This window comes from Aphelocoma coerulescens, chromosome 12 (assembly GCF_041296385.1).
Source record: "Aphelocoma coerulescens isolate FSJ_1873_10779 chromosome 12, UR_Acoe_1.0, whole genome shotgun sequence".
Lineage (NCBI taxonomy): Eukaryota > Metazoa > Chordata > Aves > Passeriformes > Corvidae > Aphelocoma > Aphelocoma coerulescens.
This window is the reverse complement of record NC_091026.1, coordinates 20,829,820-20,846,994: the sequence shown is the minus strand read 5'-3', so window position 1 is coordinate 20,846,994 and position 17,175 is coordinate 20,829,820. Positions and strand designations below refer to the sequence as shown.

The following is a 17,175-nucleotide window of genomic DNA, read 5'->3' as shown; positions in this document are numbered from 1 at the left end:
CAGCTGTGGCCTGCCCAGAGGTGGTGATGCTGAGAGCCATGGGCAAGTGCCTCTGCCACAGCTGGGCTCACAGGTGGAAAAGCACCACAAATATTCCCAAATCTGCTGTTCCAGTCAAACAGAGATTGTCCAGACTTGGGGCTTTTGGTGAACTGGTCAAAATGGAGATACAGAAGGCTGAGGAGGAGCTGGGTCCAGCTCGCAGTGCTGCACCAGTGCCACAGAGGGAGGCTCAGGCTGGAGATCAGGGAAAGGCTCTTCCCCCAGAGGGTGCTGGGCACTGCCCAGGCTCCCCAGGGAATGGGCACGGCCCCGAGGCTGCCAGAGCTCCAGGAGCGTTTGGGCAGCGCTGCCAGGGATGCCCAGGGTGGCACTGGTGGGGTGTCTGTGCAGGGCCAGGAGCTGCACTGGATGATCCCTGTGGCTCCCTTCCAGCCCAGGATAGTCTGTGATTCTGTGATTTTCACTGCTGTAGTGCCCTCTCCTTCCTGGGTTCCATTTATTTTCCCATCTTCCAAACAATTTTTTTTTCTGTCTCCTCAGCACAGCTGGGAATGAAAAAGGCTGGAATTATCACAGCAAAGAGATCCCTCACTGCCAACATCAAACATCAAAGCAGCCACTCAGAGGCTTCAAAGGGTCCCTGGGTGACGCAGCACCACCGTGGGGAGAGGAACCAAGTCACTTCTGCTTACATGAACCCATCTCCCCTGTGAGACAGCACACAAACCCAAACGTGGTATTTTACTGCTCCGTGACAGAGATACCTGCCCCAATAATTGCAAATTTCACCGAATGAACTGATTGTTAATTATCCTCCCGCTCTGCCCTCTCCCTGGCTGTCAGGGATGCTGCCTGAGCAGAGCACAGTGCCTGCTCTACCTGGCTCTGCTGGTGGCACCGCTCGCTGGGGGAGCCCCCCTCCCCAGGTAATTATGTGGAACACGATTGTGGCCTTGGGCTCTGCCTGCTCAGTGTTTGCAATTAGATTTTACTACAAACGTACATATTAACATTAAAGGAGCATTACAATGCAGCAAATGTGATAAACCAGAGCGACGTTACGTGTACCTTCTGCTTCTGTTCTTTCAAGAATCATAATCACCATTAATTTATGGTCTTCTGAGGAGGATCTAATTACTCCAATCAGCCCTTATTTCACTGAGAGTGTGTACGTGTGCTGTTCCCTGCCTTTAAATACCTGCACTGACAATAGAGACAGCACAGACCTGCATTTTCAGGGTCCTGCAGCCTCCCACCGCCTGGCTGAGCATGGTCTGAACATGGGCAGCTGCTTGGGTGGGAGATCCCCCAGACAGGACCAAGCAAAGGAATCCCTTTCCCAGGAGAGCCCTGACTTGGGAGTACAATGCAGTGCTGTGGGTAATTATTTATTACCAAAATGTGTTTGTTTCTTTCAAGACACCACCTTGAAGAGCAGCGGTGTCACCTCCCCCAGCCTGGCCAGATCCCGGGTGAATAATTCTGCCCACTTTGGTTTGCCAAATCTTCTCCTCAGGCAGGTCCTGCACAGCCACAAGCTAAACCAGCTCCAAGGGTTCTTCAAAGCCACGACCCTGAAGTACACCTGTGTTCCCTCTCGCCTCTCCTGATCCCAGTGACAGCCCCACTGGTGCTCCATGGGAGCAGGGACAGCCCATGCCACAGCCACCTCTGTGTCCCCAGGGCCAGCAGCCAACGCTCAGCCAGCCCCCGGCAGGAGCCAGGGCAAAGCAGGGCCCTGCAGCATCCATCTCAGCCCTTTTTCCACACCCACCCATCCCACGAGTTCTCTACCCAAGCTCTGGTTTGCCTTTCCCCAACCACGAGTCCCAGCCATCCCTGTCCCGTCACTGAGGCCATTCCCTCCTTCCCAACCATCCCTGTCCTGTCACTGAGGGCATTCCCTCCTTCCCAGCCATCCCTGTCCCATCACTGAGGCCATTCCCTCCTTCCCAGCCATCCCTATCCTGTCACTGAGGCCATTCCCTCCTTCCCAACCATCCCTATCCTGTCACTGAGGCCATTCCCTCCTTCCCAGCCATCCCTGTCACATCAAACACAAGTGACAAATCCCCCCCTTCTCTCTGCTGCACCTGATTGTGAGGCTGTGGGACACCCACAAATCCCAGGTGCCCAAGTTTAGGTACCAAGTTTTCCTTGCTATTTTTCTTTCTCTTTTCCAGCCTTCATGGCAGAGGGAGCTGTGGCAGAGCTCCTGCTGAGCCCTGACTCCCTGAGGCGCTCAGCAAACACCAGGAACCAACCCAGTCAGTAATTTCCCCTATTTCCTGGGGTGTTCTCTCCTCCAGGAGCCTCAGAGGCCATAACCCAACTCTAGCCAGGGGGTGGTGGGTCTGTGAGTGTCTGTTCAGGGAACAAACCTCCCCCCAGAGCAGCAGGGAGAGGAAGACAGGCATGTGGCCAAAGATCAACAACTCCAGAACTCGGGACTCCTGCAGCACTCACCAGTTCAACAACACAGATGGAAATGCTGAGCTCCTGTTTAGGGTTACACCTTTAGCAGCAGTGACACCTTAAAAGCCTTTTAATTTGGCTGTGGTTTGACTGGTCACAGCCTCCCTTCCCACTGGGCAGGCCAAATGAACGCAGAGGGTAATAAAGTAAATCTTACTGAGAACTTTACCCAGAAGCTGTGCTTAAAATTTTTGATTAGTTCTAGAGAAACTAGAATTGAAGCTCTATAGGCACTCAAAGGTTTTCACAAGGGTTTTTATGCACTTTTCAGCAGTGTTGTTATATAACCTGATAAAAACCTAGGCCAGGATCACTTTTGTAGTGAAAGTAATCAGCCGTCAAAAAATTCCACTGATTATTTCACTTCTGGATTTCAAAGAACATCTAATTTCTCCTCAATTAAAATGCAGAACTCCAGTAGTCCACAAAAGTGGATTTTATTGAATACCCTGTGCTTGGAGGATCTCCAGACCTCGTGGCTCCAGCCTGGAGGGGCTGAACTGCAATGAGGTGAAGCTGCTCTTCAGTTCAGGCTTGACTCAGGACAACTCTAATGTCAGATCCTTAAATTCCGGGGTGTTCTCAGGGATACAGTCGAGGCTGGATAAAATTAGGAACTTCAGCACCTGAACATTCAGATAATGCAGTGATGGGTGAAGTGAAAGTGCATCAATGAGAGAAATTCCTGTGCAATCCACCCCTGTCCCTGTGTGAGCCCCAAATCTGGGCAGATTCAGTCACATTCCCTGGAGCCTCGAAGCCTGATTTTCTCCACGATACAACAGTGTAAAATTCCAACAAATGTTGCATTAAATTCCTCATAACTCCCAAATCCACATATGTAGAGTTGCTATAGCAACTGTCAGCTCAAGCCTTCCCAAGGGAGAAAATAAAAGTGTGTCCTACCTGGCTAATTGGTATTTGTGTTACAGAGAATTGAAGGGTAACTTAGTTTCACCAAAAAATAGAACATAGACTGAAGTGCTCCTGTGCTAATGTGACATTATTTAATCTGAACAAGGACCCATTTTGCATGTGCCTTCAAATTACAGTATTTATGGAACACTTAACACAATAAGTAAAAACGTTGCTGCCAAATATGCCTGACTTGCTCTGCTTATTGACTTCAATAAAAGGGACATTGAAAAAAAAAAATAGAGAAACAAGGAAGAAGGTGGAAGAGCTGATGGAATTAGGGACTTCAAATTGCATAGGAGCTGTATTACAAAAACCTACAAAACCCCCCAAAACCCCCAACAGTTTACAACCAAAAATTCATGCAGAAATAAGCTGATGGAAGGTCACAACTCTTTTCCCTATTTCAACTTTTCCCTACTTCTCATCATTGCAGGAAGAACAAAGCTCCCAGGCAGGATGGCCACACTGGCTGAACAGCAGTCACCCCTCACTCAGAGGCATGATTAGAACTTTTTAAACTTGCAAAAAGCCCTGAAAATCATTCAAGAAAAAATCCCACTGGCAGGATATATTGAGGAGCACGCTGACAGTTCTCACTGGCTTGTAAACACATCCAGAAATGTATCATTTTAATCTTGGCACAATTACTGAATAAAAGCCATCACACCTCTGAGGCAGCAGAACCTGTATGAAACATGAAAATATAATGATGACATCTCTCTATCAGCCCAGTGACATAATCTGAGAAAATGAGATTTTAGGGGAATATTCAGTTTCTCTGGGCACCCTGTGCCAGGGCCTCCCCACCCTCAGAGGGTGGAATTCCTTCCATATATCCAGCCTAAATCTCCCCTCCTTCGGCTAAAAGCCATTAAGTGGCTTTCTATCAAATACAAGCTGAAGGAAGGATCTTCACGAGCAGAGCCAGCACAATTCCTGCCCCCAGAACTGTCCTGCTCCCCAAAGGTTACACAGCATTTTTAGGAGATACACCAGACACAGGAGAACACAACCCCCCAAAGCTGCACAGTGCCCAGGCATGGAGCTCTGAGAGCTCTGTGTCCCAGCCAAGGGAACTCTGGGAGTGCTGGAACGTGGGAAGGACGAGCCCGTTCCACATCCATGGGATCCATGTGCTGCGTTACCAAACCAAGCCCATAGACCACAGCTGACCCATAAATCACAACCAACCACGTGTTCTCTCCACTTTTGATGGTGGACAAAGAACCAGGTTGAGTAAACTCAAGGTGTGAAAAGATCTCAAATCTGCTTTTACCACGTGCCACCTCTCATACACCTCATGGTTCATCTGCATCCTGGAGAAACTCTGGGTTCTGGCCTTCCTCACACTGCCCTGCCTCCCTCCACTTGCTGCAACAGCTCCTGCTTGAATTATTCACCTTTTATGAATTACCTGCAGCACATTGCCAGGGGTTTTTTTTGTTGTTGGAGGTGTTATTCTCTACCCTGAACAAGGCAGGTGTTTTCAATATGCCTTCTACCAAACAACATTATGCTTGTATTTATTGATAAAATAAAATAAATCCATATACTGAAACCCACAGTGTTGTATATAACCCCATTCCTCAGTTTAAAAGATTGTGCTGCATGAGATTTTTCAGCAGGTACAATTTCCATTCCAGCACAGACGTGTGTGGCTAAGCTAAGGCACAATATTTTCCAGAGGAAATATCTGACAGGAAATCAGTAGCAAGTACAAAAAAGCACAATCCCTGCACCCTCACCCAAAAGGAGTGACAGAAGAGAAAGAAAAGCAGCAAAGCTCCTGCAGCTGCAGCTCTGTGCAGGGCAGGAGGGGGAAAGCCCCAGGAGCAGGGCCAGCACTGGGGTTTGGCACCGGGTACTGGTCCCACAGCCCAGGACCTGCCCAGGCCTGCAGGGACACAGGGACTGGACCTGGGGCCATCCATACATGGCCACTGCACAGGGAGGGCCACACTGGGGGCTTTGCTGGACTGGACAGAGCAGCTTTCAGCCCGAGGAATGGGGATGAGCCCCAGCAGCACCGAGCAGCCACTGCTGTCCCCATCCCCAGCGTCCCCTATGCCCCTGGGCTGGGGCACAGCACAGTGAGGGGCTGCTTCTCCTGCCCTGTACCCTCCACTGTGCCCTGTGTGAGATCAAGTTCCTCATCATCTCTTCTGCTGTCCTACAAGGGCTGTATGAGAATCCAATGCTTCCAGAGTCCAGGTTTAATTCAGCCCCAGGAGTACATGGATACCTCAAGCTTTTGCTGCTGAACAACTCTGAGTGCTGGCAGCAGCCTCTGGAATTCTTTGTGGTTTAATATCACCTGGTTAAATCTTTGCAGACAACAATTCCAAGCACTTCAGCTCAGTCTCCTGCAGGCCCCACTCCCACACAGGGAGCCTGAGAGCTGCTGAGCACCCCCCGTGTCAGAGCCAGGTACAGACAGACCCCACTGCAGCCAGAGCTGCTTCTGCTGCTCCTTATCTCGCCCTCAACAGGGAGAGCAGAGGCATTTGAAGTGTTCATAAGCCTTGGCAGGTTTCCCTTCCAGTTGAAATTAATTCCCTCTAGGGATGCAATGGCTCTGGAAAGCCCAGTGCAGAGGTGAGAGGATCCATGGAAACCTCTCCATAACCCCTGTTCCTACCTGGCTCTCCTGGGTGATCCCCTCTTCCCCTGAGGGCCAAAGCAACTGCAGATCTCTACAACCTCCTGAGCTGCAGAGAGCAAAGCTCTGTGCAGCCCCTTCCCAGGGAAGAGCCCTGGAGCCACAGCAGGACCTGCCCCAGTGACCCCATTGTGTTCCTGCAGCTTCAGCCCAGCAGCCCCCGGGTTTAACCACTGCCTCTTTGGGAGTGATAGCCCTGCTCAAGGTGAGACCTGCCAGCTGGGATGAGAAACTGGCTCACCCATTAAGAAGACACAACAATTCCATCCACAGCACTGAGCCTGCCCCAGATCCGTGTTTGAGAACAAATGGAAAATGAAAATAGAGGTGAAAAAAGGACCAAGAAGCCAAAGCTCTTTCCTGCACAGGAAAGCGTGGGTTCAGGATCTGGGGAGAACAGCATGCTACCACATCCATGCAAGGGCTGGGGGGAGCATCTGAGGCAGGTGAGTGGTGCCTGGATTCAGGAGCACACCACAGGTAAGGATGTGGTGTTTCCTCCAGGCTGGGGTGGGGTGGAGGGGTAAAACAGACTGACAGAAGCTCAGGACAGCCCAGTATCACCATTGCTCTCTAAATACTGGGCTTGGAGGTATTTGCCAAATCCCTCTGAAATGACAGCTCTTCTCCAGAGAGAAGTAAAAGTGAATCTGCATCATGGAGCATCAGCTGGAGCCACTGGGCTCAGCCACAGGAGCTCAGGACAGGCCCTTTACACCATGGTGTAAATGTGTCCTGGGGCTGCTCTGTGAGCAGAGCACTCCTCAGACTCCACACTGCCCTCAGGGCTCAGGTCCAGAGGCACAGGAGTCTGTTTGAGTATTTTTTGACAGTTTTCTTGCTTACATCTTGTATTCAAAATGATTGAGTTAGGAAATGCCTCTTTGTGGATAATATGACAGCTAATTCCCACTTATCCTACTGAGAAGAAACAATTGAAATAGATGCAACAATGAAACTAACAGCTAATGTGATTGCTATTGATCATTTGCCAGTTTATCAAACGAATGGCCCACGAGCTAGACGGGGAAGGAAAACAGTGCCATAGATTGCCCGTGAGTCAGGAACGAGCTGACTGGAGAGCTCAGCTGGAAATCCACGGAAAGCTGACACCAGCACGTCGTTACAACCACAGTGAATCCTGAGGTACCTGTGCACTCTCACCTACCTTTTCGGCTGACTGGGCCGTGCCAAAAAATATTGGAATGAAGGCAAGCCATACTATACAGGTAGTGTACATAGTGAATCCAATGGGTTTGGCTTCATTAAAATTCTCTGGGACCCCCCGAGTCTTGATGGCATACACAGTGCACGTCACCATGAGCAGAATGCTATAACCCAAGGAACAAATGATTTGTAGATCCGTAATGTCACATTTGAGAACTCCTCTGGCCTGATCGGGGTTCATAGTTTTCTGCTCATCATAATCTATGATGATGTTGGGTGGGTCAACTGCAAACCAAATAAAGACCCCCAGCAGCTGGACCGATATCAAGCTGGAGGTGATGGCCAGCTGCGAGGTGGGGCTGATCAGCCTGGGCGCAGTCACCGACTTCTTGCCCTGCTCGAAGATGCGGTAGATGCGGTTGGTCTTGGTCAGCAGGGCCGCGTAGCTGATGCACATGCCCAGGCCCAGGAAGATCCTGCGGAAGGAGCACACGGCCACGTCGGGCTTGGCGATCATCAGGAAGGTGATGATGTAGCACAGGAAGATGCCGGTCAGCAGCACGTAGCTGAGCTCCCGGCCCGAGGCCCGCACGATCGGCGTGTCGTTGTAGCGGATGAACGTGGCCATGACGAAGATGGTGGCGATGATCCCCAGCATGGCCAAGAAGACGGGGATGACGGCCCAGGGCGAGTGCCACTCCAGCTTGATGATGGGGATGGAGCGGCAGCCGGTGCGGTTCTCGTTGGGCCGCTCGTTGTAGGAGCAGAGCAGGCAGGTGACCTCGTCGGCCTGGTACTGGTACCCGTCGCACAGCTCGCAGTGCCAGCAGCACGGCATCCCCTTCACCATCTTCTTCCTCTCGCCCGGCCGGCACGGCTGGCTGCACACCGAGGGGGGCACGGAGCGCACGCCCCCGCCCCACTGCATCTCCTCGATCTGTGGGACAGGGACACAAAGAGGCTCAGGGTTAGGGCTGGCTTAGGGCTGGCTGCACACTGAGGGGGGCACAGCACGCACACCTCCTCCCCACTGCATCTCTTCTGTGGGACAGCGACACAAAGAGACTCTGGGTTAGGGCTGGCAGCCACAGACACGAGCTGGGAATGAAGAGGGGGGACCCAGGGGAACCCCAACACGCAAAACCCAACGGGGTGAACGTCTCCTCTGGCAGACTCCTGGAACCACACACCGGTGCCTCTGTGTGGGGCTCCGGTGCCGAACTGTGTTTACTGCCTCCATTTTTCATTTCTGCTTGTAGATGAGTATAAGTAGATGTGTGTAAGTCTGATGGAATGACACACAAGCCCAGATAAAGCAGGAGAGTGAAAACCTGTTGTTTCATGAAAATTAATAGGAACATTGCAATCCTTGAGGGAAGGCAGGACTTACATTTGCAAGGCCACTTTCCACAAACCTTGGGGCTTCTTACCGAGACAGAACAGAGATCTTCCTTCCTGGAACTGCTACTGACCAGGGGAAGATTTGAAATGAGGAGGAAATGTGTTTTTTATAGGGCATGGGATCAGTGAGAATGGGGAAGGTCTGCTCTACAAGCCAGGTAAGAAATATGAAGGACAAAGAAAATGGTCATCACTGAAAAACGCAATAATTAGATACTATTTCATTTCAAAGTCACATTCAGCTTTTGAAATACCACACGTGCTTCTGGGAATGCAAATGATAAATGATTATATTCAATATATGGAAAGTCTCACTTGCTCCGCAGTCTGGAGAATCCTGAACTCCAAGGTATGTGACAAAGGCTCCCAAGTACTGTGGAGAATTAGACTCACAAATCATTTCAAACTATGCCCGACTAAAGCCACTCACCAGCTTCCAAGAACAAGGAAGGATTAGCATTGGAGCCCCAGGGAAACAGTCCAGACTGGAAGCCTGGGAAGGTCCTGGCATTCCCAGCACACCTCAGTGGCTCCAGCAGCTGCTCTGTGTGTGTGTGTCTGTTCCAAACATAAAACCTGATCCTCTGGGATAGATGTGAATAAGTGTTATTAAAAACAACATTTCAGCTATTTTTCTGTAGGTCCCTTAAATGCTGACAAGTTCCACGATTTCCCCTACAAGTTAAAATTCTAAGATGAGTTTCTTGAATCAGCTGCCTTAATTATCCATGTCGACAGGAAGACTTGGGTGGGCAAATCTTACACTGAAGGATTAAGTTGCATTTTCCTAATTTAAATCAAAATAGATCCTGTATCATCTTCATTTTGTGTATGTGAAAACACCAAACCCTGAAGTCACAGTCTGCTCAAACACTGAAGTACCAAGAGTCTCTCTGTGAATGCTGTAAAAATAATCCCTCAGTAAGAGATATTCTAGAGGTCTGCCACTGCCTGGGAAACTTCATTAACCTTCAGTATTCTGGGGAAGTGAAAAGATCCATGAACTCCTCTCTCCTACTCCGCTGAGCTGAAGGTGTGCAGCTTGCAGGAGGCAAAGGAGTGCTAATGATAAAGGGAAATACAAAGATTCATTTAATTGCAAATGGTGGTAAATGGTGCTTTGGTCTCACTGGCAGTGCAAGGAGCCAGGAAATGCATTTCCATGCGTGACTCCATCCCTGCTCCAGCGAGGAGCTGAGTTCCAGGGCTGTGAGAGCGAGGGGGGGCTGAGGAACCCGGACGTGTCCCTGTGACTCCCTCACTGCAGGGGCACAGAGGGCGATGCCAGCAGAGAGAGCCAGGGAAAGGGGCACAGAGGGGAACCAGGGCTGAGACTGCTGAACCACAAAACGTGGGAAAATGTCATGGCAATTCCTCGGGAAAGCAGCTGACTGACACTGCTGCTTCTTTTACTCTCCTGAATCCCTGATTTGTGTCCCTTTTCCAGGGCAGCTGTGACTTACATGAGTTTTTACACCTGAGAGCGAGGCCTCCATCCAGTCCAGAGCCTGCATTTCCTATCCTCATTGTTACCCACAGCCACTCCCTGATGCCTTTTTGCAGCAGGCACCAGTACAAAATGAGATCACCCCAACCACATGGATTTTGACCCAGTCTGCATCAGTGAGATGATTTTCACCAATTTCCCACACGTGAGTATCTTCAGAACCACAGACTGATTAATGTGTTATCACAGCCCTGCTTCCCTCATGGCTACACAAGGATGAATTTCCATATTCTCAAACATATTCCATGGCATTGCTGGTACCTGGGACAGCCTAAAGGTACTTCATTCTGCACAGATACTCTTTGGATGGAGATCAGGCAGAATTAAGGGAGGTCCTTTTCCTGGCCTCCTGGGATGACACCACAACAGCTCTAGCACTGGCCTTGGACAGATTTGCAGAGTTCTGCTGTTTCTGGAGAAAATTCAGGATGCAAAGTGCCTGGGAGGGAGCACTGGGCACCTACAGCAGGGGGTGAGAACCCGAGTCAAACTACAGACACTTTCCCCTCTCAGAAAAGTGTATTTTTGAAAGAAAATTTGTCCCATGTCTACACATCTTTTAAATACCTCCAAGGATTAGCTGAAAATGCCTATCACGGCCTGCAAAGCAGGAAGCAAAAAATTTCATACATTGTGAGAAAGTGCTCTTGCAATTAGTAGAAAAATCTGGGTTTTTTTGTAGAACCTTCAATTTCAGCCCAGGGATAAGGGAATTTACTCTTCCCAAACCAACAGCACTGCCAGAGGCAGCCAGACACTGTACCCACAGCGAGCCAACAATGCCACACCTTGAACTTCACACTTGGCCAAGTCAGTGCCCAGGGACACAAGGAGCCTCCCCTGTGCTGCAGTTCTGGCAGATTTGGGAAGGATTTTCTCCCTGCTCCCACACATCCTCCAGTTCCTGAATGCCTCGAGCGAGAGGGATTGGATCCACCACAATATATATTCTCATTATGTTCACTATAGAACAAACATTAACAAGAAATGCTTAGTCTGTCTCATAAGGCCTAATGTAATTGCTCATTTTAATGAATAAAGTAACTCAGTATCTGTGTGTAATTCAAACATTGCTGCTTTGCTTCCCTCTGCCACAAACATTTCCATAACAAGCCATTTGTTCTGAACTTAATTGTTTCGTGCAATGTTTGATTAAAATAAAAATCAGTACAAAAATAATTACATTAGTGGTAATTAACCTACTCAGGGAAGAAAACAGCCACGTTCCCTGATACCACTTTCATAATGACAGTGCCATTAATTTCATGGACACACAGAAGCCAGCGGCGAGGACTGGGCTCAGATTTATTGCCACCTCCAGACTGCAGCTCCTAACTCAGCAGTTCAAACATTTGTGTATATTCCACTTTGCAGACAGCAATATTTGCATGACTTAGCTCTTTAGGCTCAGCTATTAATGTCTTGTAATTAGTTTTTAAATCCAGGGATTTACCATGATAATGGTTTTAAGCTAAGAGTATGTCAATAACACATCCTCAGCAGAGTCTTCTGCAAAATATCAGCTGAAATCCCTTCAAGAGATAACAGTGATGATAAGCCAGAGTGCCAGAGAGGATGCAGAGCTGCTCCAGTGCCTGGCCCAGACACGATAACTCCCTTTCACTTCCTTGGCTGCAGGGGTTCACAGGGAGCCCTAGGGCAGCACTGAGCCTGCAAGGTGGTGGAGCCACAAACCCCACCAGTTCTGCCTTGTGCCAAAGAAACTCCTGCACTGAGCAGAGCAGCCTTAACACCTCTGCAAGGTAACAGAGAATTCCCAGAGACGCCAAACCCTCCCTTCAAACAGAAGGATTGTTTCTGCAGCAGCAGCACATGAGCTTCGGGAAGCAGCTGTGTCCCTGCCCCTGCTGTGGGAACTGGCACTGCTCCCATCCCACCCCAGCCCCTCCGTGGGGGCAGTGCCATGGCCCCAGCCCAGTCCCTCCTTGGGGACCAACACCACGGTGCCAGCCCAGCCCCTCCAGCGGTGAGATGGAGCATCAGCCCCGTGCTGCCTCCTGATCCCACACGAGGCCTCTCAGGCTGGTGAGTGCTTTGGGGTTCTGAGGACGCTTCAACAGAAAGCTGCTTCAGAGGAAAAGCAAAACCTCTGAGAATCTTCCTGCTCTGCTGCATTAGCTATCTTAAATCCCTCCAAAGTATCTTCCATATAAACAGAAGTTAAATGTCATCACATATTCTGCCCTGGTTTCTCCTGCTGCTGCCTGTCCAGTTTCTGCTCCCCTGGCACAGCAGCCACTGAGTCTTGTCCTCAAACACACACTGATCAGGCAAATCACAACTGCCTACTTGAAAATGATAGAAACTCATCACTTCTCAAAGGCTTCCAGCCAAAAAATACCTGCAATTTTCATTGTCAGCACAAATCCCAAATGTCAGAAGATGGTGACGACATTCCCGTTATGCCAGACCCTCATCTTCCCACCCGCTGATTCAGATCCTGATTAATGAGGAAAATGCCCCCAGGATCAGTCTCAGCCAGGGACTGTTCAGCTCCAGTTTCTGGCTCTCATTAGTGTTGTGACAGCTCCTGGGAAGCCCTGGCGTGGGCAGGGAGCCCACGGTGCCAAGAGCTGCAGGAACTTGTGCAGAAAAGAACGCTCCTTGCGGCTGCTGGAAGACACGGGACCAGCTCCCACAGCTGCTCCCGAGTGAGCAGGACAGGGAGAGCCTGGGGATCCCGGGAATGCTGCCAGGCCTGCCCCAGGCTGCACCCCAGTGCCCTCGGGCTGGGACACCAGTGCTGCACTGGGGACTGGGGAGGCTTGGGCTGTGCTACTGGGGTCAGACCTCCTCCAGCTGGGTGTTTCTCGAGTGAGAAAATCCCATTTCACTTTCAGCCCTTCCCTCCCTGCAGGGAGTGGGGAGAGGCCCCTCCTGTCCCACTCCTGTCCCACACAGGGTTCAGCTGAGCAGGATCCCGCAGTCACAGACCCACTGAGGGTGGGCCCTGCAGTCCAGCCCTGCCCATGGCACCCCTGGTCACTCCTCACAGCACGGACCCTCCAGCCCTTCCTTCCCCAGCTCCCTTCCCTTCTCTGGATATGCTCCAGCCCCTCGACGTTTTCCTTGCAGGGAGAGGGCCCAGAACTGGACCCAGCACTGGAGGTGCCCCCAGCAGTCCCTGTCACACCGTGTCACATCCTATTTAACACATTCAATTAATTATGGTTGAGAGCTTCCAACTAATCCCAGCACCTTGCTCCCACACTGCAGCTCCTCTTTGGGGCTCTCACAAGAAGCAATTCTTAACCCTCATTTATTTCCCTCCTTCATTTCTACTCTTCTTTTGTCTTTCACTTAATGTTTGACTCTGGTTTTTAGCAGCCCCACCTGCTCTACCCCAGCAGCACTGAGAGTTCCTCTGAGCTCTCAGAACACCATCTCTAATGAGATCCAAGGGCCATTTGTTCCACATTAAAGCAAGGACATTTCCAGCACACCACTGATGTAGAGAAAAATGCTTAATCCACAATTTTTGCAAAAATGCTTATTATTATACACTTCTGTTGACACACAATAAAATGGAAAATTAATTATTTTAATGCTTCTATATCTGCCTACAGCTTTGTGTTGTCTTCTCACTAATGGAAGGGGGTGGACCATGCATCTTCAGTATTCATCCTGCAGCGCCTGCACAGTATTTTTTTAATTAAAAAAAGAGCATGTGCTTCCAAATGTGCATTTATAACACAGTTCTTGTCTCTTTAAATGGATACGTTAGGACAAAACTATCTTCTGACAGCAGAGCTAATCCAAGGCAACTTTTTATCCTGAAGTGGCTCAGAATGAGGGAAAATCTGAATCATCACAGAATCCCAGACTGGTTTGGACATTCAACTCCATCCAGTGCCACCCCTGCCATGGGCAGGGACACCTTCCACTGTCCCAGGCTGCTCCAAGCCCCAGTGTCCAGCCTGGCCTTGGGCACTGCCAGGGATCCAGGGGCAGCCCCAGCTGCTCAGGACAATGGAGTTTTTTATTGTTCAGGATGACAGGAAAGGCCCAAACCCATGAACACAGCCCCATAACCCCAGCTCAGCACGAGGGCAGAGCAGTTTGGCTGCTGAAATCCAACACTTGTTTCTAACACACTCACAATGCTCCACACTGGCAAGTTCAAGTCCTCAAGAACAAGCCTGGATGACAATGGCACATCCAGAAGCAAATCAAGGAATTCTGTTTTTTCTCCTGGAAACTCCTTTTCAGAGCTATTTTTCATGGCACAGCCACGAGTCAACCTTAGGGTTTGAGGAAAGGATTAGCCCTTTATCTTTGTTTATCTCTCTGATGAGCTAGTAACTTCTTATTTTTTCTGCTATTTGTGACTGTGAAAAAGTTCTGCTTCTGCCAAACCCAACACACAACTCCCAGTCCAGAAAGGGGAGTAAGGAGAGGGAACCAAGCATGCGTGTGTAATTTGGAGAGCATTTCTCTTCGAGTGCCTGCCAACTCAGAAATGCCTGCATTTATTTATCCTCCTAATTCCCCAGCTGATTCAAAGACCAGCATTTTCCAGTCAAATTATTTGGTGCTGATTTTCCCTTTCTGAAGCCTCAGTATCAACGGGGCAGCAATTTCCTCATCACATCTCATGTGCAAGGCATAACAACACAGGGCAGGGAAGGAAGATGAAAGAAATACAGAATTCTGAGGGAAATTCAGTACCCAGCTCATTTAGGCCCTAATTAGATTGCTGCAGTGATATTAATAATACTAATAATATTAAATTATCCTGCTCAGGTTATGCTCAGTCAACTGGGCCCTAAAAGATCTGCAGATGTACACAGAAAATCAGGAGTGGCTGATGGCCAGACCCACTCTCAGGGGAGCAAGTGCCTCCCAGGGCAGGGAGTTTTGTCCCCACACACAGGGTAAGGCCTTCAGTGCAATCTCTCTCCAAGGAAACCTGGCAGTGGGAGATGGGATTCACCCCAGGTGAGGGGGTCCAGGAGCTCCCAGGCTGGACTGAGCTCAAGCCTCACATTACACAGGTTAGGAAAAAAGCCTGTACCACCTCTTCCAGCTGCATTTTTGGGAGGAAAAGGACAAGATCTAGTCTCACACAGGGAGGCTGATGTCTGTGCAACCCTCCCCCAGTCAGTCAAAGTGCAGGCACTGCTAAACCAGAACGAAATATCTGATTCCAGTTAGCACTGGGAACCAGCTGCTTGGATGCTGCTGTTCAGAGTCAATCCCAGATCCCCTCGCCAGTTAAAGGTGGGATTAACAAGTAAACAAAGTTGTTTCATGGGAATCATTTAGGCAGCATTTTCATAAAATGTACATTTTCAGTTTAGTGGAAGAAAAAGCAAATAAAACAGGAAAACAAAGCAAATAAAGGCTTCCCCTCAAGTTGTTTTAGAGCAGACTAAAGACCCTTTGCAGCTGTTTATTCGGGGCCATTATTGTCCATCATGTGAACAATTAGCTGGAGACACATTAAATTCCACATTATACATCTGATATTACAGTCCTGCCAGCAGCCACAGCGATTTCCTTCAGAAATCAGTATTCAGGGGCATTTAAATTGTGATTATTTCTGACCCACTCAATACATGTGGCCTGTCAGGAACCTTTATGCTTTGCTTAAATGCTGGAAAATCTGAGGGCTGCTCACACGAGCCTGATGTGAGCAGAGCTTTCAATCACCCTTTGTGGGATTTCTTTCTCCTCCCTAAAGCAAACAGGCACAGTATGATACATCTGTCATCATTTCTACTCTACCACCCTTGGCACTGGCATCTGTATGGGACCAAAATTTCATTTTGCAAAACACAGCTGGGTTATGTTTGGGATCTACAGAAGCAGCTCTAAGCCAAGAGTTCCCATAGCTGTTAATACAGTTTATTAAAGGAGTTTACATGCAAATCTGATCAACAAAAATGGAGCCAAGGCAGCAAGTTTTGGCTGCTGTAAACTGTCACAAGACTCTCGGCATGACTGGAAGGTGCCAGCCCCTGAGCTGCCACTAAAACCTCGGGCAGGTGAAGTCCCAAAGCTGTAACTCTGCTGACTGCCCCACACCTGGAGGGAATGCCAGGCAGTCACCATGCACAGGACAGGGATATTCAGCAAACACCTCCTCCCACAGCAGACAAACACAAAGAGGTGAGAAAGGAGACAACCAGAGAAGGGAAGGGAACAGCACGGGTGTCTCAGGGGTGCCCTGGCCTCACCTCACACAAACCCCCACGCTGCTGACCACTCCTCCCAGAGAGAAATCACACTTACCTTGCAAGGGAAAAGGCAAAAGTGTCTTTGATCTAGAGGCAGAAATCCAATCCTTACTTTGCTGATACTTGTTGGACTCTCCCTGTTCTGCAGAGCCTTGCCCCTGCCCGCAGCACTACCCACACATCTCACAGACCTTCGGTGGGGAGCTCACGGACAAACAGAATGTTTGCCACCCAACCTCCTTTGCCAGGGCAAGGATGAGACACAAATGTAAACCCAGGTTTTGCTGCCATCTCCACACCCCTGGAGATGATCCCAGAGGGAGCAGCCTCCACTGGTGACAGAGGTGCCACAGGGCTGCCCGAGGCTGAGGCTGAAACGAGGGGCAAGAGGGATGGAAACACTTGGCGGAACTCAGCTAAAGAGCCCAGTGGGTCTGACTGGGACCCTGAGTTCCCTGCTGGGTTAGCTGGGAGGTGTTTGGGAAGGGCCCAGTGCTCCCATGCTGGTGAGGTTGCTGTACCCCACCTTCCCCTGGGAGCACGAGGAGCTGTGGCAGCAGGACAGCTCGGGTGCACAGCTGAAGTGCTTTCTCTCCATAGCTGGGTGAACTTCTCCAAACACAACAAAGCACATCTGTCACTGAAGAGCCTCTTCCTGTTTTCAGATATTAAATAAAGAATATTGCACCCTCAATAACACACAAACTGACATTGTTACTCCTGCCAAAAGCAACCAAACATGTTCATTAGCCATAAAATATCCCAGCAAAGCATTTGCTCTTGAATATATTTGCTGACAAAACCACATTAGCCTCGCAAAAAGGCTTTACAGAGGGATGTGTAGG

The 17,175-nt window shown here is 49.6% G+C and overlaps 1 protein-coding gene across 2 annotated transcripts in view; it reads right to left on the bottom strand.

Annotated features, from left to right (window-relative positions):
• GRM7 (glutamate metabotropic receptor 7) overlaps positions 1-17,175 on the bottom strand; it is a 209,114-nt gene that overhangs the window by 37,940 nt on the left and 153,999 nt on the right. The window contains exon 8 of one of the 2 annotated variants that reach the window (XM_069027635.1): positions 7,224-8,159. The exons of the other annotated variant lie outside the window; for it this stretch is intronic. Coding sequence (XP_068883736.1) covers positions 7,224-8,159 — 936 coding nt within the window. The remainder of the gene's footprint in view (positions 1-7,223; positions 8,160-17,175) is intronic. 2 annotated transcript variants of the gene reach the window in all.